A 25,258-nucleotide genomic window follows, 5' to 3' on the forward strand; every position below is an offset into this window, starting at 1 on the left:
GCGGATGCTCATCCACCCACCAGTACGCGGGCACACTTAGATGCCCCGGCGAGCACCATGGCGCCTGCGGACAACGCGTTGGGGACCCCTGCTTTAATACATTAAATCTCATCTCTACTATATCATTCCAGGCTTTCTGCAGACCTCTGTGTGTAGGCATCTCTGAATCAGTTGTTTGGTTCACAGTTGAGATTTTCTTCAACTGTAACTTCTAGAGACATAATTTTTTTTTAATGAAAGCTGAGATTCTGAAGAATAAGATAGCAGCTTGAGAGGTGCCAGTATGATATATAGCGATAGATAGATCAAATTCTGCTAAGCCTACCTTTAGGGTAGAGAGTTGAGTTACATTCCCCCTGCCTCAGCTTGCTTTAAAGTCTGCACTGAAAACTACTTTTGGAAGATTGGTTAGGAAATGAAAATTTCAGACTTAAAGTGCCACTAGAAGTTCCAGTAATAGTTACTGCAGACAGGCCTGGCAGTGGCTGTGGCTAGCTAACTTATCACTTAAGTATGTATCTCTTTTCTCAATGTTTCTCCTAAGATTTGGGCACTCTGTCAACCCTGCCAAAGAAAATTGTGATTCCATCTGAAAAGAGATGAACACATGGGTGTGAATCCCTGCAGTGTGGGATAGCTTATTTTAAATTGAAGCTCGCATGGGTGATATGATCTGACACTTAACTCCTTTAAATCCTTGACGTTTGTGGGCGTCTAACAGATAAAGCATATGTCTGAATACTGGGTCTTCTTAGAAATGTTGTTTTGATTTTATTTATTTATTTTTTTTTTTTTTAAATAAAACCCTTCTTTTTTTAACCAGGGTGGGAAATGTGTTCTTGTAGCACTCGGGCCCTTTTGGGATAGGAAGACTTCTCAGCTAGGGGGACATCAGTGAATGCCAGAAACCCAACATAACTCTCTTGCAGAGAAAGTAACATAAATGCTTGTTCCATTACAAGATATTCCACATCAAATAACCTTAAACCATGATACCAAATTGGGAACATCCTTGAGAAGCTAGGGCATTTGCAAAATGTGTTGATGAATCTTTAAGGTGCTCTTGGTCAGAGAATTGTATATGCTTTGCTGTAGTACAGGAAGGGTTGAGTGTTTCTTCTGTTAAGCCCTTACAAGAGGGTCCCCTGGCACTCTTTGGGAGGAGGAGGGAGAGACTTTGCTCCATCTCCATCCTCACACCTTTAGTTTTGCTTATATACAATGTAATTTTTTTAACATCTCCTGTTATATAGTTGCTATGTGCTACTGCTGCATTCAGTCATAGATGAAATGACTTCTGGTTTTTTGTGAACTACATTGGGGTCCTCCTGGATGAAAGCTGTATGGCAGGGGTAGGCAACGTATGGCATGCGGCACGCAAGCTGATTTTCAGTGGCACTCACACTGCCCGGGTCCTGGCCACCAGTCCGGGGGGCTCTGCATTTTAATTTAATTTTAAATGAAGCTTCTTAAACATTTTAAAAACCTTATTTACTTTACATACAACAATAGTTTAGTTCTATATTATAGACTTATAGAAAGAGATCTTCTAAAAACATTAAAATGTATTATTGGCACGCAAAACCTTAAATTAGAGTGAATAAATGAAGACTCGGCACACCACTTGTGAAAGGCTGCTGTCCCCTGCTGTATGGTGTAGTATGAAAATAGAGGAGTGTTTAACCTGTAAAGGAGGCTTGTGTTTATTCCTGGACTTCTAAGAAAACATTTCACTTTTTGTTGAAAACCTCTTACTGGGGCTATGTCCTCTCCTTTGAAAAGGACACTATCGGGGTTGGCAAATGTAAACTTGGAGTAGCTTTGGTTATTTTACATATGTATATGCACTCTTGTTTCTATTGCAATAGTGCCCAAGGATCCCAGATGGGGGATTAGGCCCATTGTATTAGGTGCTGTACAAACAAATAATACAGGGCCAGTGCCCCTCCAGAGAAGGCACATTCTAGGGTTTACACAATATGACACAGTGGTATAAGTGATAAGGGTAGAGACAGCTGTGTTTGCCTAAGGTCACTCAGATTGGTCACAGGCTGGTGGATCCCTTAACACTATCCCTCTGATCTGCTTTCCTGTTTGACCCAGGACAGGGTACTGACACTTACAAAACTGGTGCAGGCAGAGTGGAAGACCAATATATGACACACACCTATTGTGTCATAAGCTTAACACCATGCACTGGTGAGCAGTTACCCAGCTGGGAAGCTGAGATTTTTATTTCAGAGTGGTAGCCATGTTAGTCTGTGTCAGCAGAAAGAACGAGGAGTACTTGTGACATCTTGTGTATTGCAGTCCTTGTCTTAGAAAGGTTTGTTATATTCATATAGGAAAAGTGCTAACCACTTAAAATATTGGAGAGGGAATGACCGAGCTCTGTAATATTCAGGTTAGGCCACCTTCTTGGCCTGTCCTCCCTGACAGTCCCTTCATGGTGCAGTTTATGGGGCCCTATATATGACAACCACTCTTCTCTTTTTCTTCCATTGAAGGCTGAGGAAAGTGACATCCTTCTTTACAAAGAAAAGCAAGGTGGTTGGTAACAGAGAAGAAACCTAATACAGGCCCAAGCAACAGAGAATGTAGGTCAAGACATTGTAGGCTGATGTAATTATTGTGGGTGTACCCGGAGGAAATTAAACCTACTGTGCTCTGTGTCTGTGAGAGGAGAGATTACAAGTAAATGACAGCTGGGCCCCTCCCTTTTTAATGCACTCCTGTTAGGAGGTGGGATAATGTTGCTGATCTTATTAAGGTGGAAATAGCCACTATCCATAGTTATTTAATTCAAGGAAATGAATAAATGGGATTTGAAGAAATGGACTTTGGGTGTCTTGCATAGTTGCAAGCAGCAGATGTTACTAAAAGCAATTGTTTTGAGCCTGACCTTCAATTTATATATATGAAGATAGGGATGGGAGGAAGAGGAAGACTGCTTCTCTAATAATCTCTCTTTGGTCCAATGTATGGACTTGTTTTTTGTGTCCACCCCCTGCCCCCCTTGTTGATTCTTTAGCTGCACTTTCTTTTACTGTTATCATGCTGCTCTCTGGAGTTGCTGTCACCTCTAATTAGGAGTCGCTGTGCCTAGAGTGACATGCTGATTAATATTTCATCTCTGATGTTAGCTAGGCTTGTAAGAGCATATACAAACAGTCTCAGTTTTGCCCATATAAAGACACAAATCACACCAGCTCCGCATCTCATTTGCATCTGTTTTAGTAGCAAGAGTGTATCATCTTCCTCAGTAGAGGCTGTACGAGTGAGAGGGGAGGAAACAATTGTACAGTGTCTGTCATAGAGAATTGGTAGGGCCATCTCTTGGCCATTGATCACTTGTATATAAGAGTAAGTTAAGCCCAGAGTGTAGTACGGCAGGGGAATCCCAGGTACCCTGTTGACATCCATATGTCACAAGAATAAAGTGATAGGTGGGGTCTTGGGTAATAAATAAATAAATCATATCTCACAATTGAAAGGTCTGTGAATTTCAAAATTGTTCAGTCACTGGTTCCTTTCACTCCCCCCATTTAATGTCCGAGTCACTGTGTTGAAGATCAATAAATGGTTAGAACAGACATAAGTGGGAAGAGATACAGAATTTAAAACTCATTCTGCACAACCACTTAGCAAGTGCCACTGGTGTACTGAAAAGTTTATGGCGGAAGCCAGAAGATTAAGGGTGCCTCTAGTCCCAGTGTGTTCACACTAGCAGGAGTGCTAGACTTGCTCTCGCAGGCTTCAGCTGTGTATATATTTCTCCCTTCTTTGAGCTCCCTGTGAGGTAGATTGTTAATCAGCAGTACCCAGAGCGCACTCTGTAATTTGACTTGCAAGCAAGGCCAGATCTGTGAATCATCTGCATGTAATTAACAGGAAACAAGCAGATATAGCAAGTAAAGGCTGAGACAGCTGCAGGGAGGCAGGTTACATGCATGATGAAGCTACTGTGAGTGGCTGACTGCGTATACTGTAGAAAATCTTTGCAATGCAGACTTGGTGGCAGACTTCTGTTATATTTCTAAGGAAGTTTAGCACATCACACATTCTACACACAAATACAGATACACTAAACTTGCTCCCAGAGAGTTTTTATTTTAAAAAAAAAAAAAACCCACCAAAATCTGCTAATGTCTCTTCATACCCGCTGAGAACATATATGGTACAGTGGCTGGCACTGGACCAGGACCAATAAATCTAGATCTGTTGTTCGCTTTGCCACTGGCTTACTGGGTAACCTTGGACAAATCACTTAATCTGCCTGAATTTCTTTCTCTGTAAAATGGGGAGAATGATGCTTAACAAAATAGACAAGTACGTTGAGAGCTAGAGATGAAAACCACTATATGAAAGCTAGACAAACTATGTGTAACTGTTTATATAAATATGCTTCAGTGAATAGACTTTTATATTTTCATGTAACAAAACGGTGCATTCAACTATTTTACAAATTCCCTCACGCACACTGTTGTGCCTTGATCTGTGCCAGTTCGTTGCCAATCTCCACCAACAGTGCTGGCTTCCTGTCAGGGATGCACTATGAATGTATCTTCTTCAATCCTTCAGGATGCAAAGTGCTTATAAAATACAATATAGCATGACATTTCACACTTCTGCAGGTGAATGGGCACAGTGACCCCTCTCTCATTTAAGCAAGACACAAAGGATAGAGTGGTTATACCCTTCCCCCCCATTACCTGTAGGTAGGTATCAGGAGCCCTAGAGACTTTGACCCCCTAAGCTGAGAAGCCATGTATGAAAGCAGTTGTTTCAAGGCTGTATGTAGATTCAGGCAGGTGCTATGGTTCACGTATTCAAATTAGTCTCTACAACCATGAGGGGCAGGGGAGTCAAACCTAGTACCGCTGATCGGCGGGGGGGGGGGATGTTGGTGCTGTAAACCCTAACCATGGAATGTTCAAAATGTTCATTGGAAATATTTTGTCTTTTTGCTGTAGCTTTTTCGGAGGGGGAGAGGCAGGTGGGGCGCAGCCCGTTTTAAATTTACCTCTGGTTTATTGCAACTTAGACCTTGGAGCATTGTGCTAGTACAGAGGTTCCCAAACTTTTTTTATCTTTTGCTGGACCCCCTTTGGAGATTCATGTCCCATGCACGGGCCCCTCCTGTTGTCCCTTGGGGACCATGGTGGGGAGGGGTGCCCAGTACCCACGGGGGACTGGGTAGTCACCATGTAGGAGATGAGGAAGTCTTCCACTCCCTCCCATGGTTGGGTTGTCTCCACTGCTAAGACCCAACTCCCTGCCTGTCTCACTCCTCACGCGCCTCTCCCCCCCCCCCCCCCTCCATGCAGCAGAAGTGAACCATGCTGCACCCTATGAGCACTGGCCCCGCTCCTGACCTTGGCCCTTCTGCGCAGCCCCACCCACTTCCCCCATGCAGGTTCTGTGTGGCAGGGGAAGTGGATGGGCCTCTGTGCACCAGGAAATTAGATGGTTTTTTTGTTGGTTCCTTCAGATGTTTGTGAGGTGAATGGGATGCATACAGCAGGAAAGAAACCAAGTGAGAAATCACTCATGGAAAGTCTCTGTATTACCTCCCAAATTATAGGTTTGGTGCTCTTAGAAGAATCAAATAATAAAAAATTAAAACTCAGAGTAATGGCCGTTGTCCCTTGAGGTCACTGAGAAATGGGCAGGTGATCCATCGAGACTGTGCTGGGTCTGTCAACAGCAACAACAAAGTTAATATCCTGCGGTGCCTATTGCATTCTTTACAGCAGCAGCACTTTAGATATATTTAAATAGAAGATAAAACACTGGTTGTGATCCTGGCAGCTTAACCTTGAACAAAGGCATGTTGCAGGCAAGCCGTGGAATGGTGCTGTGAAGAATAAGGACCTCTGAAAGTATTGGTTAGGTGATGGTTGGATTTTTTTAATTTTAAAAAAGCTCATGCACTTTAGCCTTTAACAAGCAATCAGCATGCTGTCTAGGAAGTGAGAAAATTATAAAGGTTAAGCATAGGCTGTGTTCTGAATCTTAAAGGCAAAAACTAAAATTGGCTAAGAGTGAGCCAGTAGATATTGGCCAAGACTGGCTGGAAGCAGCAGATAAAGTCAAATAGAAAGATGCCAACTTCTGAGTGTTTTTCATACTAAAAATAGCTCTGCCAGGAAGGCTATAAAAGCCCAAATGCCCCCTCCCCCCAATCAGAAACCAGTACCCATCAGCATAAAAAAGCCACTTCCACGAGTCGCAGAAGCTGTGTCAGCAAGAGAAGCTCTCCTGCCAACACAGCGCTGTGCACACGAGCGCTTATATCGGTGTAACTTATGTCGCTTGGGGACGGTTAATTCACACCCCTTAGCAACATAATTTATGCCGGCATAGGCTGTAGTGTAGACATAGCCTATGAATTTTAGGAACTTGTTTAGATAGGACTCAAAAACAAAAAATGCCTTTGAATGGGAAGATTCAAATGCTGCAAACCAGAAAGCTTGCTTTAGAAACATTTTCATCACCATTCTTGCTCTGTGCTTGGGACTGTTCTTAGTTTTTTAAACTATTACATTCTGCCAGCAGTTCAGAGAGCTGATGAGGACCCTTTTAGCATCGTGATTTCTAGTTCTAGTTACACTGTCCTATCTTGCAGTTTGCCCTAGACCCAGCATCTCCCTGACAGAAATTAACATGGCCTGTAAACAGTTCTGCAATGTTATGTTGTAAGTTTCATCACTGCAAAACAATCTGCAATTTAAAATTATTTCATATTTGTGCTGCCCTAGTGCCTAGAGACTCCCACCAGAGAGCAATTGTGCTAGGCACTGTACACATGCAACCAAAAGGTGGAAAGTCCTCTGCCTTTGTAAATGCTCCACTGTAGCTAGATTGAGATGATATAACAGCAGTGAGCTCATTTTTGGGTGGAGAGCTGGCAGCAGCTGAAACAACTTTGTTGGATGAGGGTATGCAGGGAGGGCGAGAGGAGGGAGGAGAGGACTATCCGTGGTGGGGAGGGGATCCCACTGGCATTCTCGTGTTCAAAGTTGAGCCATCCTTTCTGGGATGGGCCCATTAACCAGTTGACATGAAACGCTGCTTAGGGAGGGAAAGATGCTGGCCTAGAGATCAAGATCTGGCTGTGTTTACTTTGCAGCTTACTTTCTTTTAGCCTCTGCTTGACAACATAGATGTTGCTCCTTTTGCTGCAGGGGTGGGATGTGCTTGTTTTAAGGTTCTGCAAAGTACTTGAGTAAGTTTAATTTTTAATTGTGTTGTTTTCCTGAATATTCTCCATTGCCCTTGACTCCCTGATTCGTTTCCAGTTGTTTCTTCTGCTTTTACTGTTCAATTCGCAACCTCTTCATAGCATTACTTATTCTCCATTGATGTCCGCATTCTGAGTATCGTCTTACTCACTTTCTATAGATTTCCTTTCCCTGTGAAGTCTTGCATTCGCTGCCCCACAAGACCAGTTCCTTTGGTGATCACTGGGAACAAGATTGAGAGGAAATACCAACCTTCAAAATGAATCTACAGTGTCCTTGCAGCCAGTGGAAGCTGGACTACTGGGCCTGGTGTTTATCTACCTCGATAACCCCAAATAAAATGTTTTTTCCAGTGAGGGTTCCCCTCCTCCCCTGCATGTTCCTGTTTTGTACATCAATAGTGACTTCTTTTACAGAAGTCCAGCACCCTCTTTTGTTTTTGCTTATAAGTAAGGATTTACATCAGTAGGATAGTAATTGATTTACTGTCTCAATCATACTGCAGCATGGTAGGTTGAAACAGCAGCCAGAAAACTATCTGTATACGTGTTGTATACGTTTACAGCCCAGCAGTAAATCAGGAGTTACTTCCCATTGTACTGTTACTGTAATCTAGGCTATGTCATAGGACCTCATTGTTATGATGGCAGATGACCTCATCTAAGTTAAAATACCTGGTTCAACTTAAACAACTTTTTTAATAGCATTACTAGTGTTGTGTTGTATGTAGCTGCAGAAGGATGAAGAGTCTGCATGGAAGGGACCCAGGTATTTAGGAAAGGGGTTATAGTAGCACTAGAGTCAGGCTGGGTGGGAAAAGCTGGGCAGGATGGCTTCTGCTTGTCCCAGACATAGGCCAAGTCTACATTAGAAACTTTTGCCAGTATAGCAGTATTTGTTAGGGGTGTAACTTCTCTTGCAATATTTCTATACCAGAAGATGTCGTAGCATAGGCACGGTTTATAGAGGCATAAAAGAACTTCTGTGGGTATAGCTTATTTCACCTGGGAAACTGATGTAAGCTATCGAGGCAAAAGCACTTCTTTGCCAGCGTAAGCAAGAACTTCTGCCATATAGAAATGTTGGCAAAACTTTTCTAGTGTAGACCTGGCCACAGCAAAATAATGGTTTGTCACATAATCATTTACAGCAAGATTCTCAAACTGTGGGTCGGGACCCCATTGTAATGGGTTCTCCAGGACTGGCCAAAGCCTGAACCCCACCACCTGAAGCTGAAGCTGGAGCCCCAGCACCTCGAGCTGAAGCCCAAGGGCTTCAGCCCTAGATGATGGGGCTCAGGCTTTTGGTTTTGCCCCCCCACCTGGGGTGGTAGAGCTCAGGCGGGGTCGTGTATTAATTGTTGTCACAAGAGGGTCACTGTGCAATGAAGTTTGAGAACCCCTGATATACAGAAACTGCCAGGAATTTAAAAGAGGTGACTGGAGAATAAAATCTTCCAGCACGGTATCTAAAACAAAACATGCAGGTTCTCCTATACTGACTGCATGCTGCTCCAGTCTCCACAATGAAGGGTGCCCACTGGCCCATCTTTACAGGGCGCCACCATGCAAAGACGCGAGTGCTGATTTAGGCTGTTTCCGTCCCACTGGTTAATTCTCTGATATTGTCCTGTGGCTATCTTTCAGTGCCATTCAGCACTTAGTTTGGGTGACTTAATGGAATAAATTAACTGGCTGAAGGATGGGCACATGGGTTACTTTCGGTTTGCAGAAGTGGGAAGCTGGACCTTTTGTACTCCATCTTGGGAAAATATTTCTTAGCGATTGTTAAATTCCCTTACATACTACCGGTAGTAGATTGTCACTGTCACAGCCATGGTGAGCACGCGAGAGAGATGCAATTAGGAAGATTGTTAACATGAAAGCCTTGTCCTGATTTGAATTTGGACATAACTGTGTGCCTTTAACATGTTAAAATGGTCAAGTTAAAGGCTCAGGGAGTCTTGAAGGCACTCTGTTATGTCTACACTAAGCTACTAATACCTTCAGAATCCTAGTCTAAACTCCTAAATGGTTAGAGCTCAAAGTAGTCTTGCCTACTGTGTGAGGTTCTGCAAGGACTGTACTTCAGCTCTCTTCTAGAGGTGGTAGTTGTACACCTACATCTTTTGTTTGGAAATACCAAACCCTGACTGGCACATACAATACCTCCTGGGTGTCTTGTGTTTTAAGTATTCTACCATGTCAGATTTGCTGAATGCTGACATGTGGATGGCCACTGACTAATTTATTTCTAGGACACTTCTATACTCCAAACCACTGTACTGATGTGTGTTGTGGCCTGGTGGTGTTTTATCCTCGTGAATCCAGGCTGACTTTCAGTTGCCTGAACTGAGCTGCATGCTGGGGAAGATGCTGGATACCTATGTTTCCAGCTTTCAAATCAATAGTGGCAAATAACATACTGTGCACTCAGAGCCAGACTTGTAAAGGTATTTAGCGGCCTAAATATGTAGATAGGCCCTTCTGAAAATCCTGGCATCCCTGAATCTTTAGGCACCTAAATACCTTTAAAGATTAAAAGCCAACCCTCCAGTGTTTGTAAAGTGCTTTGTGAACATTATAACTACTGCCTGCTGGAAGAAACCCTTATGGCCTCTTTCCCTTTTGTAGGAACAAACGCCAGCCTGGTCCGGATACAGAAACTTGTCAACTGATGGGAACAAAGAACTGAGAGATTTGGCTTTACCAGGACACTAAACACGATTTAAAAAAAAAAAAAATCAGGGTTCCACGGAACTTCTGCTGTGTGGTGGTGGCCTTTCCTTGTCAAACACTCTAGCAGTCTGGCAGGATCTTCTTTACTACTTTTCCACCTTCCAGCCTCTCTCACATCATGTTGTTTCTCTTGAACTTTATTGCAGGATAGTGCTGGCTTCCCTCCCCTCCCCCCTTTTAAATGCTTTGGTGTGGGTCACTCAGTGCAAGCTGTTGGCATTAGATTGGTGTTTCTGCATTTCTTCAAATTTCTACTTGGAGATTTCTCCTAAATATTATAATTGACCTGCTTTTTCTTTTTCTTTCACTGTATCTCTGTCACATTCTCTTCAATTCCACTCTCTTGCTCCTTCCCACCTCTGCCGTTGCAGGTTCATCATGCCTAGTGGCATATAAAAAGACACCTCCCCCCGTCCCACCTCGGACCACCTCAAAGCCGTTCATCTCTGTCACCGTGCAGAGCAGCACCGAATCAGCCCAGGACACCTACCTGGATAGCCAGGACCACAAGAGCGAAGTCAACAGCCAATCGGGACTGAGTAATTCTTCAGACAGCTTAGACAGTACCAGAACACCCAGTGTGACAAAAGGCAGCCTTGTGACTCCAGCCAGAGATGCTCCAGAGTTACCCCAGAAAAATGCAACCTTGAAAAGTGACAAGGGAACTCTGACAAGTGAAGAGCCTAAGGTGGAGAATATTCCCAAAAGGAAGCTGTCGTCTATAGGAATACAAGTATGGAATAGTTTGTACTCCTTTGTGTAACAGAGAATGTTCTTAAATGTATCTAGTTAGATGTGTCTTGTAACCAAATGTGCAGCTGAACCCACCCCCATAGCTAAAGAAATTAACCAGTTTGTAGAGCAATCATCCAGGGCACTCAGAGGTGAAATACAACAAAATGTTGCTATAACAGGAATGTGTTCAGTACAAAATTAAAACGTGTCATAAAATAATGTAGCTCTGTTAAATGGGTAATTCTCTTTAAAGGGGCTTCTTGCCAAAAGTACATATGCACAAATGCTAGAGTTTGTGTGCCATATACTGTATTTTACGGTCAGTCTGCATGCTTTCAGTCTGAGTTCAAGGCATAGCTTCATTTAAGATTCAAACTCTTCTATTATAGAACTATTAAGCATGTTTGGGGCTGCTATAGTATGTAATGATTATGGCACCATGGCTCTGATGCAGTCTATCTGTGGGAGTGCCCCTCCTTCACCCCTATTGCTTCTCTGAGAACTTCTGTTGCTGAAAGCCAACAGAACATGCAAACTAATGAAAAACAGTTGCTAGCTTTATAGCCCAATGAAAACTGCTCAAGGAGAAACGTGTATCCAAGCTTTGTCCTGCAAAGGCTACTTTTGGAGAAGTTTTTTAAAAAAAGCCTAATTTATTTGCATTTTGCTTGTGGACAACATTTCAAATGCAGGTGGTTAAACTTTATGTTCACCTGTTGTATCCACAAGTGCCTGCTGCACGTCACCTTATGACATGCTGAAGTGGAGTAACCTTCCCACTTGCAAGTTTAAATGCAAAACATGTGGGTTCGGCAGGTGTGAGTTTGGGTTTGAAAGTGCAGTTTAAAACACATCTTCTACAGCGTCAGACTTTCCAGTTTTGTTCATCACGTAGAAATGACCCTTTATCCAACGTAATGTGCATCTCGATATCACCAGGTTAAACTCTTCTATGTTGAAGCCATACCCAAGCAGACAAGTTAGTTCTTGTTTACCATCTTGTCCACAGTTAATCATTCTGAATGCCATGGAAGTTCGTCAGTGCAAACTGTATATTCAATATGAGGCTTTACGTTGGGTTGTGAATTGTTCTGCTGCTGAAATCTAGCTGGCAGAGTAGCTTCCAATGTCACTTCGATATTGATTCTTCCCCACAGAAATAGTGGGAGTTGGAGCAAACAACTGTGGGGTGAAGGGGTAGAGGGAGAATTCCCTTTTTAAAGAGTCTGACTGTTTCAATCTGCTCCCCCCCCCCCCCCCAACCCTATTCTGGGGTTGAGGTTCTCATGCTGTGACCCATGCCTCCCTACCTCCAGTACCTGGATTTCACTTGCGGCTGCAACTAACTACTCAGGGCTTTCACGTTGTTCTTGGGTGGGGAGAGGGGAAGTTGAGGAGAGGATACTAGGCTTCAGAAAGTTTGAGAGCCCCTGTTCTAGGGATGCCCTTTTGACAGTCAGGTTACTGCCCTCTCTTGAGCCTCAGAATGGCCATCTGCCTGCCTGCCTTGTACATGCAGCTGCTCTGAGGCATCAAAACCTTTCCCCTACCTGTTGTTTCTATTGTGGCAGTTGATAGAGCCAGATCCAGAATGGCTGTCTGATTACTGCAGGGCTAGGGATAAAATCTGACGTCCTCAGCAGATTGGGGCACTGGTGACTTCTCCTTAGGCTAGCAATATTGTGCCATCCATCCTAAAACAGTCTTCGAATTGCTTTACAGCATCTGTATGCTCTGTGTGCGCGCGCATGTGGTTGCAACTCTCCTGTTATACTATCATGAATTCTAGCAGCAAGTTTTTTTTTGTTTGTTTGTATTTTTTTATTTAATAAGGTTGACTGCCTTCAGCCAGTGGCAAAGGAGGAGCCCCCTACGCCAACCACCAAATTCCAGTCCATCGGGGTACAGGTAGAGGACGAGTGGCGGTGAGTGAGAGACACAGGCTCTTGTATTTTATCCCTTTAAACTACACTTTGCCAATTAGCTTAGACCCATGTCTCGCCTCAGTTTCATGTTTCAGTACTAACTGTGTTGAGCAGCATGTGCTTTTATCAAAAAAAGTACTTGCTCTGTAATGTAAACAGCTAAATCAATGGGAGCTTGAAATAAAAACCGAACCCAAGATGTAATTATAGATGCGCGTCAGTCATTTTGTCTGAATGGCCTATTGCAGTAAGCAGGCAACCTTATAATTTTGTCTGTCTGCATGTATGGTGTGGGTATTTGTGTTTTAAGGTGGAGGGGCTGGGGGGGAACAAGGCTCAGCTGCAGATACCGTAAACAAACCCGTTGCATTGTGTACCAGTGTGTGAATCCAGCCAGTTGGAGGGCTCCCCTTCATTCTCTTGTTCCTGCTCTTTCTGCAGAAACAACCACTCTCGCAGTATGTCCTCCAAACAGGACGCCGATTCCGATGCACAGGAACCGAATCACTCAAACTGTAAATCGTCTGAGAGAAGCCTTGCTGATTGTCCCCCGCGCTACAACTCTGTCAGTGTTGATGCCAGTACCAGGCAGCCAGCCAAGCCCTCCCAGTTCAAGAGAAATCTCTCCTATGGAGATAGCAGTGACCCAGCCCTAGAGCCTTCCTCTCTCCCTCCTCCGGACCCTTGGCTCGAGACATCCTCCAATTCACCATCAGAACCAACACAACCAGGAGCCTGCAGGCGGGACGGGTACTGGTTTCTGAAACTCCTGCAGGCAGAAACAGAAAGGTTAGAAGGATGGTGCCGTCAGATGGACCAGGAGACCAAAGAGAACAATCTCTCTGAAGAAGGTGGGTGTTGAGAACTGCATAGCACTCGGGAGGAATGTGGGGTGTAACTGGAACGGGGCAAACCTGTTTGCAATGGCCAGATACAGGCACTTGTGGTGGGATAAAATTTAAGAAAGAGAATTGAAGCTGAGTAACTGGAGAATCTTCCTGACAGAGAGGGTACGTCTTCACCGGGATAAAAAACCCGTGGCTGGGCTGGGTCAGCTGTCTCAGGCTGCAGGGCTAAAAACCCTGCGAGGGGGGACATACCCTGAGACTTGCTAGCATGTGGAACAATCTGACAAAGGAAAGGGGTGGTGCTGGCCAGGAAGGGACTAGATGGGATAAGCTTTAGAGTCTGATTCTAGAATCACACGGAGCAGGCAAAGAGTGAGGTTACTTAGGAATGTAAATGTGGGTGATATTGCTACAGTGGGCATGATCTGTACCTAGGGCTGGGTTGTAACGCTACAAGCTGCACTGCCCTAGGAGTGACTCAGACACAAATCACTGCTCCATTGTTTGGGAGGTACGGGGCGCTTACATCATCCCTTTTACTCTTCATTTCCCCTCCCCCAGCCTCCATGCATAAAGCCAGCTATTCTGGCTGCCAAGTTGGACAGGCAGTGTAGGGCTGTTCCCACTCTTGGACCCTCCTCACCTGCTTGCCTGCAGGGGCGGTATCAAGGGACCAGCTGTGCTCTCCCCCCATGGCAGGAGCTGCACGCTGAGCAGCCCGTACTCATTTGAGCAAGGGAGGAATAGGCACGGGGTCCATCTACCCCTTGGTAAATATTTCCCAGCAAATTCTTTAATGCAGAATTAAGTGTGAAAGTGTGTTTGGAGAGAGTCCAGCTCATGCCCAACAAACCACACTCAAATACCAAAAACAGTTTAAAAAGCCCAGCAAATGAATTGGTAAAGGATCGATCATTGAGTTCCTCACTGCCATATGAGCCTGCAATGCATTTGAGAGCTCTAGCTTTGTTTCATCTGAGCCTCCAGTAGTAACAAGCCCAAACACTTCTGTTGGTGGCAAGAGGGGACAATGTTTCCACACCTAAGAGCTCCGCTGAGCACTCTGAGGAAGAGTCTTTAAATCCTGGGACCTCAGCTGCTCAACGTCTAAACCTTTGTGTGAAAAGAGATGGTTGATCTGCTCTCCTCATGATCCTCTTGTATTTTGGAAGCGTGGGTTAAGGTCTGTCTGAGAGCATGTGCCTGCAGGTCAGGGGCACTGCACATTCAATGGGGGCTCGCCTATAGATCGTGCCTTAAAAGGCTTGTCGTTCAACCTTGCCGTAGGCTCTAACTAATTTAATGACTTTAGTGCTGTCTGTTTTAGGAAGCGCAGAGCTATAGATATCAATAGTACTGTGTACAATTGGACGATAAGTGAAGCAGTCTATCTCAGCTGGAATGCCACTTCCCTTCTCTGTAGAATTAACTGTCTTACGGGTCTCTGGAATTCACTTTCTCTAAATGCACAGGGGAAGAGGGGTTCTAGAGGATATCAAACTGGCTTCTAAGGGTATGTCTACGGTGCAAAACAAAAAACCTGCAGCAGGTGAGTCTCAGAGCCCGAGTCAGCTGACGTGGACTTGTGGGTCTCTCACAATGGGATTAAAAATAGCAGTGTAGATGCTTAGGCACAGGTAGCTCGGGCCCAAACTCCAAACCTCTACACTGCTATTTTTAGCCCTGTAGCACGAGCCCAATCAGTTGATCCGGGCTCTGAGGGTCTCTCATCCCAAAAACGACTCCTCTGCCTTGGAACTTCAGTAAAGCTCTATTGCAAACAGAGAATCTTGTGGCAGCGTGGCTGTCTGCCATCCTTGATGGGTCTCTTGGCAGTAGAACAAGGGCAAACAAAGTATACAGAGACCTACAGGCAATGCATCCGTTCGTAACAATAGATCATTAGTGACATGGCTTGTTTAAAACATGAGTAAAAAACACAATTTTGCTCGTAGAACCAGTATAAGCCAATGTGTATGAATGCTAGGAAGCATCTTAACCTTTTGAAACATTCTTGTTTTGCTACATTCAGCTGTTTTTATTTCTTATCTAACTTCTTACATTCCTTTTTCTTTCGTTAGTTTTAGGAAAAGTCCTCAGCGCAGTGGGCAGTGCACAGTTACTCATGTCCCAAAAGTTCCAGCAGTTCCGGGGCCTCTGTGAGCAAAACTTGGTGAGTAGAAGTAACTTTGTAAAATGGCAATAGTCTAACCACAGCTCTGTACTGCTAAGCTGAAGCACTCTGTGTATAATACAACCAGGCCGTTTTCTGGTGCCAAAGATGGATGAAGCTTTTTAAAATAAAAACTAAGCAGGTCTCACAAGCTGTGCGGTAACAAACAGGAGGCTGACTTTCTTAACATGCACTTACTGTCAGTTTAGCAACCGAAGAGGGGTAGCTTGGGCACCTCACACATGTTCTTGGTGTATGCGTGCAACATTAAAGCCATGTTCTGCCCTGGGATGCCAGCTCATGATTCTCACTGATATAAGTGGTAGCCAACCACAGCTATTGGAAGGCATAATTTGGCTGGAAGTATTTATCAGAGAGGATTGAAACAAATGTCTGCCTATATAAATTTGCTCCAGGCTTGAATCCTGGTAGGCAGCAGAGAGATTCTGCGTTCAGGATGCCTGATTGAACTATGTATTTTATTACTCTGAAATGTTTTTTAAGGTGAACTGCAAAGGGTTAGCCAAAAATTAAATGTTTATAAAAAGCCCCCAAGCCCTCTCAGAATACGTTTACTCTGCATGGCTGATGGAACCGTCCCCACAGTACCGATTCCAGTTGCTTGTAAAATGCTGTGTGTGAATTAGACTTCTTCAAACATGGTGAAGTTGCTTGTCCTGGCTGAGGTCTCAACAAGACAAACTTACAATTTTTAAAATGTATTTTTAGGTTTATCCCAGGATGAAAGCCGTTCTGGTGTTTAAAGAACACTTCAGTCAGGGCTCAGTAGCTTTTGTTGAAACCTTCTGGGGAAAATAATTTAGCCTTCAGGCTGACATATGAGTCAAACTGCAGCCCCGTGGACATTTCCTGGAAAAGTTATGGGCCATAAAAATAGGGGGTAGTGTTGAATGACTGCTTTTTGGTTTTGCTGATTATAGCTGTAATGACATTTGCACTGGCAGAGAATCCAGGGGCCAGACTTTCAAGAAAGCTCAGCATGTTGGGTGCATGCTGAGTACTGAGATCTTTTAAAAATCTGACACCAGATGTGTGTGCTGAGCCCTCTGAAAGCCAGGTCCATGTGTAGAGCTCAGATTCTTCAGGGACCCAACTCCAGTTTACTTGGAACAGCTAGCTGTTTGGAGAAACTTCTGTCATTTATTTAGAATCTTTCAAACCAGTTTTGGGTTTCTGTTAAACTCCCACAGTTCTATTTCAGAGAGAACATATTTTACTTCTGACCACGTTCCAGCAGAAACAAACAGCTTGTTTGCATTTCTGTGCATCAAGTGGCACTCAGGTTCTCAGGCTATATCCCATTTGGTCTGATCACATTTTGTCCAGTTTTTGTTATTTCAAGTATTACCATAGCATCTGGATGCTTAAAAAAGAAACCACAAATTTTCTGGTCTCTGAACTCAAACTTAGGACTTCTGGTGTGGTAACTCTGCGGGATGAGCACTAGGCTAAGCAGCCATCTTGTTTCCTGCTACCAACATAAACTTGGATTCTAGACTGGGTCTCTTCTACGGTAAATGTTGTCAGGGTTGGCCAGGACCAAGGCCTCGTGAGTGACGTCTGACTGTCTGCGGGAGACAGAACTTTCTCTGGGGGCTGATCAGAGGCTATGAAATGAACTTCCCCAAGTACTAAGGAACAGCACAAACATCACCACCTTCACTCCAAGTGCAAGACACAATTTTTTTTCTTTGTCTTCTGTAACATAAATATATAGCAACATGTATCTTTTAGAAAAATCCTATCAAAACAAGATACTCCACCACACGCATGTCTCTCCTGGGGAGAGAATGAGAGAAAAAAATGTGATAGATATGTAGTCACATTGCTTAATGCACTGTTGGAATGTGTTCCAACTATGTTGGTGGGTACAGTATAAGAACCTGTATAGAAGAGAATAGAACATGCACTGTATGGTGAAGATGAGACGTTTGGTTGTCCTCTTCCTATGGATATTTCAGAAACTTCTGCAGCTTCAGTCCCAGCCAGTAGATGTCGACATGAGCTCAGAATCGCAAAGGGTAAAAGCGTAATATAGCACAGACTACTGTAATCTCATGATCTGTGACATGCTGTTTGTGATTTTCTTGTTGATGCCCTCTCCCTTGCAGAACCCCAATGCCAATCCCAGACCCACAGCCCAGGACCTAGCTGGGTTTTGGGATCTCTTGCAGTTGTCCATTGAAGACATCAGCATGAAATTTGATGAGCTCTACCACCTAAAGGCTAACAGCTGGCAACTGGCAGAAACACCGGAGAAGAAGGTGAGCATGGGGCAGTTCAGAGTGGCCAAAATATTGTGCACTCTGCTGAGTCAATAATAGCCATTCTGTTATAGCACTGTGTCCTTAAACTATGATTTCATAGATTAGATTTCTGGAACTGCTACTGTCTTCTGCTTGCTGCGTACTCTACCTTTTTTAATGCATATAATCATAATAGCGTTTCCTGCATGTTCAAAAACAGAAGTCTCCCCCTACACATATACGTAATCTCCTGTGAGGTGCATCAAGAAGATTCCTATAAGATAAATTTAAATGAGCTTTAGAAACTCCTGAAATCTTCAGGGGAAAAGTGATTTGGGGTAAAGAGTGGATGAGTAAATAGCACACATTTACATAGCGGGAGGTGACAGGCTTTTTGTTAAATGGATATTGGATAAAGAGGCTAAGTTTATACTGAATAGGCTGTAATCAGTACCTGTGAGAAACCATGTAACTTTAAATCCACATGTTTGCTTTATTTCTATGCTTACATCAGTTCTGAGATATGGGGGGGCATGAGTCGCAGCTCACTGTGCATTATAAAACTTGTATTGAACACTACTGTTCTGCCTCTTAAAGTCCAGCTGTGTTAATCTTCTCAACATGCTCTGACCCATCATTAAGCCCTAGGAGCAACCTGCAAACCCAGATCTGCTTCCCAGGGTGGGATTCTGTGCCACCAGAGAGTGAGACTAAGTTCATTGTCTGTTAAATGGGAAAGCAGATAGTAAAAACTGTATGTAGCAAAAGTGTCTTGGACCAGAATCCTTTCTCCTTATTCACTTGATGCTCTGTTGCTGAAAGGCGTGTCCCCCTTTGGGCCACAAACTATCCCCTCTTCTTGTTATCTCAGAAGAGAGAGAACTTTTGTATGTGCATTTTTATTTTATGTTCTGTCTTTCTTCTTACTGTCTCTTAAAGGAAGAGAAGAAACCACCCCCTCCAGTGCCAAAGAAGCCAGCCAAGCCCAAAACCCCACTGAACCGGGACAAAGCCTCTGATTCTGTGGATAAGCAGCGCCAGGAAGCTCGCAAGCGTCTCATGGCAGCCAAGCGGGCTGCCTCTGTCCGGCAGAATTCTGCCACGGAGAGCGCGGACAGCATTGAAATCTACGTCCCTGAGGCACAGACCCGCCTTTGAGCAAAGGGGAAGAGGAAGGAAACACGTGTTTTTCTAAATCATTAAAGAGGAAAAAAAAATTCTCTCTAAACTTTAGTGTGATTTATTCGGTCTAGAGACGCTGAGCCAACCTGACAAAGGGCTCCCAATTCGGCTTTTTTTCTCTCAGCTTTAAGTAACGAAGATTTTAAAAAAATCCCACACACAACAACAAAAATTCCCCCTCTTGTTTTCTCTCACTGGCTGCGGTGTTGCTGAACAGACTGAAAAGACTCCTGGAAGCCCCAGCCCCTCAGACTTGGAACTTCAATCTTTTTACTTGTTCAATCTAATGAGAATTATTAGCTTGTTTACAAGAAGAGGACGACAAAAAAAAAAAATGAAGCCTTGAGCACTTGCCATGCTGTGTTCTTTCTCCTTCTCCTCAACTCTGTTCTTCCTTATCCTTAGGGTTTTTTTCTTCTACCTCTTATTCTACCTTATCCACCCCCTCTCTCCCACTTTTTGCATGGCTTTGTTTACTGTGTTAGAAATAACCTCTCTTCCACAGAGCTCCCGAAGAGAACATCTGTTCAGCGTGTACTGGTGTTGCACTCTGCTAGCTAGCAGCCTTTCTTTATTTTTCCTTTAGTGGGGGGGAGGTGTAGGGGCGAAGGGCAGCAGGGTTCACATATCAATGTATTTGATTGAAAAGGAAGGAGGAAAAGATCTGTGGAATGTAATGCCGAGTTCTTCATGCAGCCTGGAAGCAAACGTGTGCAATAAGGTGGTGATGGGGGCAGCGCTTCGTTGGCTGATTCCAAAAGAAAGCTGGCCCCATTCCAGGCACAGGATGGGAGCTGGAAGGATGATGTGGTGGAACAAGTGTGACCCCTATACATATATACACACACTCACACTGACACTCACTCTCTCTCTCTCTCTCTCTCTCTCTCTCTCTCTCTCTCTCATTTTGTCCCCTTCTACACATTTTATTTTCCTTGAGAATCACTTGTTAAAAAAGCAGTTGCTACACAGTGGGGACCTGTTTCAAGGGGGAGGAAGGGTGTAATGATAGGGTATGTCAGGGTGGAGAACTGGGTTTTCTACAAAAAGAAGGGAGGGTGGCTAATGGCAGGCTGGCAGCCGGCCGACCTGTATGTATGTGTACATATGCACATATACACTTACTAGGATCTGTATATTTAATGCATACACACATATACATACCCATACACAAGTGCAAGTGGTGTATTAAAAGCACCTCAGTCAGAGTGGGCGTATGTATAGCATATATTTTTACATGTACTATATCTAGATGTGTGTAAAAGTGTGTGTAAAAATATATACTCCGTGTGTAATCAGATTATTTTTCCTTGTATCCCGTGCTTTTTTTGGTGAAGGGGAGGGGTTGCTAAATATTTTGATCCTTTTTAGCTCCTTCTCCCCCCTCACGCCTCCTTTTCGGTTTAGCTTCTTGGAGTCGGGACTGAATGCCAGCGTCGCGTTCTTTTCCACCCTTCCCAAAACGAACACTTGCCCCCAAATTGAGCAATCATGTTGTTTGAGTGGAGAGATCTTGTGTCAGTTTCATGTGGGGGAAATCCCAAAGGAACTTAAACCAGGGTGTTGGTGATCAAAAAGGCAAAAAAATAAAAACCTAAATCCTATCTAACTGAACACTGTATACTGTGTTTATGCATATATAGTATGACCAATTTCTCTTCCTGCCCACCTACCATATAGATCTCGTAGCCTGGAGTGAGAACCTGTGAAAGTTTGACCATAAGCAAAGTGGCTCAAATCCAGCATTGGTTTTTAACTTTATGGGTAGAAGATGTTGACTTGCTGTTTTTTTTTTTTTTTTTTTTTTTTTTTTTTAAATAAGGCTTTTAGAGTTTCTTAGCATTCTAAAATTAGGAACATGTAGAATGTGAATTCATCTTAATCATGTTTCCAAAGGTATCCAGTCTGCTGGGATACTGTCCCCAAAGCAGTTATTTTCTGGGCTCAGTGTTGTGGGCTGTAGTCTGTTTTGCTGAGCTTCTGAAAAACCTCTTTAAACTACGTGGGGACCATTCACACTGCCTCAGTCAATCATACCTGGTCCGTTGCACAAAGAGTTCCAAGCATATTCCCTGGGTTCTGGCCAGGCGTAGTGAAGCTGGGCACTCGTACCTGGCTGACACTACAATGGGTTTATGGTGGGTAAGATACATTGTCAGAGTGTCTCAAGCCATGTTAGATAATCAGAAGCAAGTGTATGCCTCTCTGCCAGACTTTCATTATATCAGTATCTCCTTACTTTCCTGGAGGAATAAGGTTTAATAAAGCAAGGACAGCTGGCTGATAAAAATAAAACAAAATTCAAAACTAACCTCAGTTGATAGCTCTGATCTTTTCCCCCCTTTTAAAAAAAACAAACATATTCTTGGTTTTTGTTTTTTTAATGAGCTTCTTAACTTCTAGGGAACAGTTGAATTGTTTAAACGACATGGACATGACTTCTCTGTAATATCTGTAAACTGATGCAATAGACTGTGGGTCTGTAGACGTACTGTCTGTGTGTGATTGTGTACTAGCATATTTCAGTGTTCACTTCAATGGTTTGAATGCAATCTAAATCTCCCGTTTCTCTAGCATACCTCATAACCCCCTGAGAGCCAGTCAACAGCTGGGGAGATCTAATTTGCACATGCAAATTAATTTTTTTTTTTTTCCCTAATAGGGTGACAAGGTAGCAACAGACCTACCTCCTGATCTAGAGCACAGCCATTGACATTGAAATAGGCTTCTGACAGTGAAAGGGGATGTTCTCACCACCTATTCCTATAGAGGATTATCCTTGAATCCAGGAATTAAATTTAGTTTTAGATGTTATGAAGATACGATTAAGTCTGAGGAAGGGCATGCAAAATCCGGCTGGCCCCTAGTCTCAAATAATTTTTGATTTATTCAAAAGGCAGCAATGCATCAAACCTAATAAATAAACTCTCTCCTTGTGCCTCCCACAGGCCTGTGCTGATCCCTGTCATTTTGACTATAAACGCTGGGAGGCAGGAAACCTTGTTTCATCTTGGGACTCGTTCTGGTCCATTCAATGCAGAAATAGTTCAGTTTCAGGTGTCCTTACCACTTGACCAGTCTCATTTTCCCCAGTCAGCCACAGAATGGAAAGTAGATATAACCTCTGTTCTCAAGGTAGTGGGAAAAGAGGAAAGATTGTTCCCAGCCTCTAGTTTAAGATCAGCTGCCTAATATAGTGTTAGTAATTTGGGGTGGGAGAGGGAGTAATGCTGAGTATTTTTCCCTTTCACAGACAGATTACTGAAAACAAGGAGCTCTGAGGAAACAGTCACAACTGAAGTGATTGGAATTACAGGAAATCTATAGTGGTTAGGAAAATCCTAAACCCAAAGCCTATTTCTTGAAACTGTGCTTTAAAAAGGTTTCTCTAGCTATAATTATCTAATACTATGTGGATGTGATTTTTTTTTTTTAAATTATACATGCAGTGCTACAATTAACATGATCTTGAGTTGTGCGAAACTTCCCTCAATGATCTAGCCTCCTTTACTTCACTTTAGCTCCATGGCAGAAGTAAGAAACTGTCTAGGCCCATGTTTGTTAATCTTCCTTTTGGTTTTTGTTTTTTAAATGTGACTCTAATTCCACAGGAAGCCTTGAAAGTTGAAGCCTTGTACCTAGACTGACGCCCAACACTTTGTAATGTGAACCTTGCTGCCATTATAGACTAGTAAAAAGATGGCACCTTGTTGGTGCCCTTCTGCTTTTGTCTCTTGCACTTTGTGACTTCCAATACACCCACCAGCTTCCTAGAGTGGGCCCATATGCATAGGAAAACCTACAGTGGCAGGGAGTCCTATTCTAATACAGGAGGATTAACGGTTTAGTGCAGTCTGCACAGGTGACCAAACGAGTTATGAATTGGCCTGAGGTGCTGTTACATTGGTTGTATTACAGTAGCACTTCAGCCCCAAGCAAGGATCAGGGCCTTAGTTTGCTAGGTGGCATACGGATACATTCCCTTCCGTAGAGCACTTGCCCTCTAGGAGTATGATAACATGCAAAACTGTGGCTGACCCAGCCTAATGGGAGTTGGTGGAGGCATAAGGTGATGATAAATGAAAGATAATGTATAATGGGCAGTAGCCTACCATCCATCTGGCAGGGTCCAAAAGAGTTTTCTAGGCATTGTGGTAGAGGAAAGTCCTATGAAGGAGAATGTGGCGTTGTCTCTATTGTGATTCTCTACCCTAGTAAACTTGTCAGTGTAAGTGGGCCCTTCTGTTGGCAGAGAAGCCAGCAGTCTGGTTACTGGGCATTCCTGCTTTGTGAGGAATTGACTGAAGAACTGGCTTCTCAAGAGTGCTCTAAGAGTGGAAGTATCCTCCTGCCTGTTACTTCCCACTGCCTAAAAAGGTAGTCATGACAGCTCCATTTAATGTATTGGTGGGGAGGGGGAGGACTATACTATGTATGGTTTGTTAGACACCCTTTCTTGTATGGTTTGTTGTATATTCTCCCTCTCTCTACTTGGCTGTAGTGTATGGGACTCACTCAAGGCTGCTTCTACAAGCTTCTGTGATCATACTGTGCTTTGGTAGGTCCCTTATGCCACTACAAATTGGGTTCACTCTGAAATGAAAGCAGCAACAAATACATTTTTTTTTAAATGCTCTAGCAGTGTAAAAAAAAAAAAAGTGCATTTCTAAAATGTAACAATGGCATGTGTAAGCAAGTATATATCTACAAGCAAAGCTCCGGGTCTTACACCTGCTTGTTTTTTGCCAAGCTTGGAGAGGGCATAATGGTGGGATGGCAAAGAGGGAACAAAGGTTTTCAGGTATATAAAAGGGTGTCATAAGGAGGAGGGAGAGAACTTGTTCACCTTAGCCTCTAAGGATAGAACCAGAAACAATGGGTTTAAACTGCAGCAAGGGAGGTCTAGATTGGACATTAGGAAAAAGTTCCTAACTGTCAGGGTGGTTAAACACTGGAACAAATTGCCTAGGGAGGTTGTGGAATCTCCGTCTCTGGAGATATTTAAGGGTAGGTTAGATAAATGTCTACTAGGGATGGTCTAGGCAGTATTTGGTCCTGCCATGCGGGCAGGGGACTGGACTCGATGACCTCTCGAGGTCCCTTCCAGTCCTAGAATCTATGAATCTATGAATCTATAAGGTTCCATGCCTTCATCTACATTCTTGCCCTTAACTCACTTCCCTGCTGCCAGACACATGCTTGTTAATGCCCTCATGGAGCTAGAGAACCAACTGTGCCACACAGTTTAAGAAAACATCTCCCTGTGTGGAAAAATAGGACAGTCATTGGGATGTAACTCAAAGCTTAATGCTTCTGGAGTGCTTAGATACATGGCATCAAAGTATGACCATTAGAGTGGTCTGCAAAAAGTGTGGTAAATCTTCTCAATTCCATAATATAGCATGGCACTACCTGAAGTGCATGCCCAGGGAAGTGGATACCCCAGTGATGGGCTATACCTGTTCAAGTTGTGGGTTGGCTTTCCATACTAAATCGGGCCTAAGCCAGCATTGTAGACACAGGCATTCCGTAGTTAGAAATGAACAGAGAAAGGAAAATACAGTGGCTAGGAGTAAGGTTAGGGAGTCAACTCGTTCTTGATCTCGAATTTGGACTGAACGTGAGATTGAGTTGCTTATTTAATTAGAGACCAAATATGCAGGTAATAAGTGTATTGAAAGTGAATTAAAAACAAAGACTAATAAGCAAATTTTGGATAAAAGGCGTGAATTGTCAAAGAGAGATTAAGAAAGATAGCACTATTGATGAAGCGAGAGGTAGATAGGAATGAAGAGAATATATTGGAAGTTCCGTCTCTTAGGGAGAAAAGCTTGCCATAAAAGAGCATCCATATGTGGACAGTGATGAAAACGACCTAGCCAAGCTACTAGATGGTGTCTGTGCATTTGTAGGTTTTTAGACTAGAAAATGCATCTCTCTTCCAGCTTGATCCTGGGCCAATCCTTGCATTTTAGACTTGGTATTACGTAGACTTTTGAAGGGCAACTTTAGAGAACAAAAAGGCTTCTCCAAGCTCAACTGAATCTCTGCATATGCCAGTTAGAATACATGAATAAAACTCTAGTAATTATATAGATATTGGAAATCAGATTTTTCCAATGCGCATGGCCACCGTTATTGCATTA

At 43.5% G+C, this 25,258-nt stretch overlaps 1 protein-coding gene across 4 annotated transcripts in view; it reads left to right on the forward strand.

Annotated features, from left to right (window-relative positions):
• DLGAP4 (DLG associated protein 4) overlaps positions 1–22,837 on the forward strand; it is a 104,067-nt gene extending 81,230 nt beyond the window's left edge. For all 4 annotated transcript variants that reach the window (XM_054045336.1, XM_054045337.1, XM_054045338.1 and 1 more), the window contains 6 exons: positions 10,354–10,715; positions 12,551–12,642; positions 13,084–13,493; positions 15,572–15,663; positions 17,796–17,948; positions 18,870–22,837. In XM_054045336.1, coding sequence (XP_053901311.1) covers positions 10,354–10,715; positions 12,551–12,642; positions 13,084–13,493; positions 15,572–15,663; positions 17,796–17,948; positions 18,870–19,088 — 1,328 coding nt within the window. In that variant the 3' untranslated portion in view covers positions 19,089–22,837. The remainder of the gene's footprint in view (positions 1–10,353; positions 10,716–12,550; positions 12,643–13,083; positions 13,494–15,571; positions 15,664–17,795; positions 17,949–18,869) is intronic.
• Positions 22,838–25,258: the final 2,421 nt, after the last annotated feature.

This window comes from Malaclemys terrapin, chromosome 12 (genome assembly GCF_027887155.1).
Source record: "Malaclemys terrapin pileata isolate rMalTer1 chromosome 12, rMalTer1.hap1, whole genome shotgun sequence".
NCBI lineage: Eukaryota > Metazoa > Chordata > Testudines > Emydidae > Malaclemys > Malaclemys terrapin.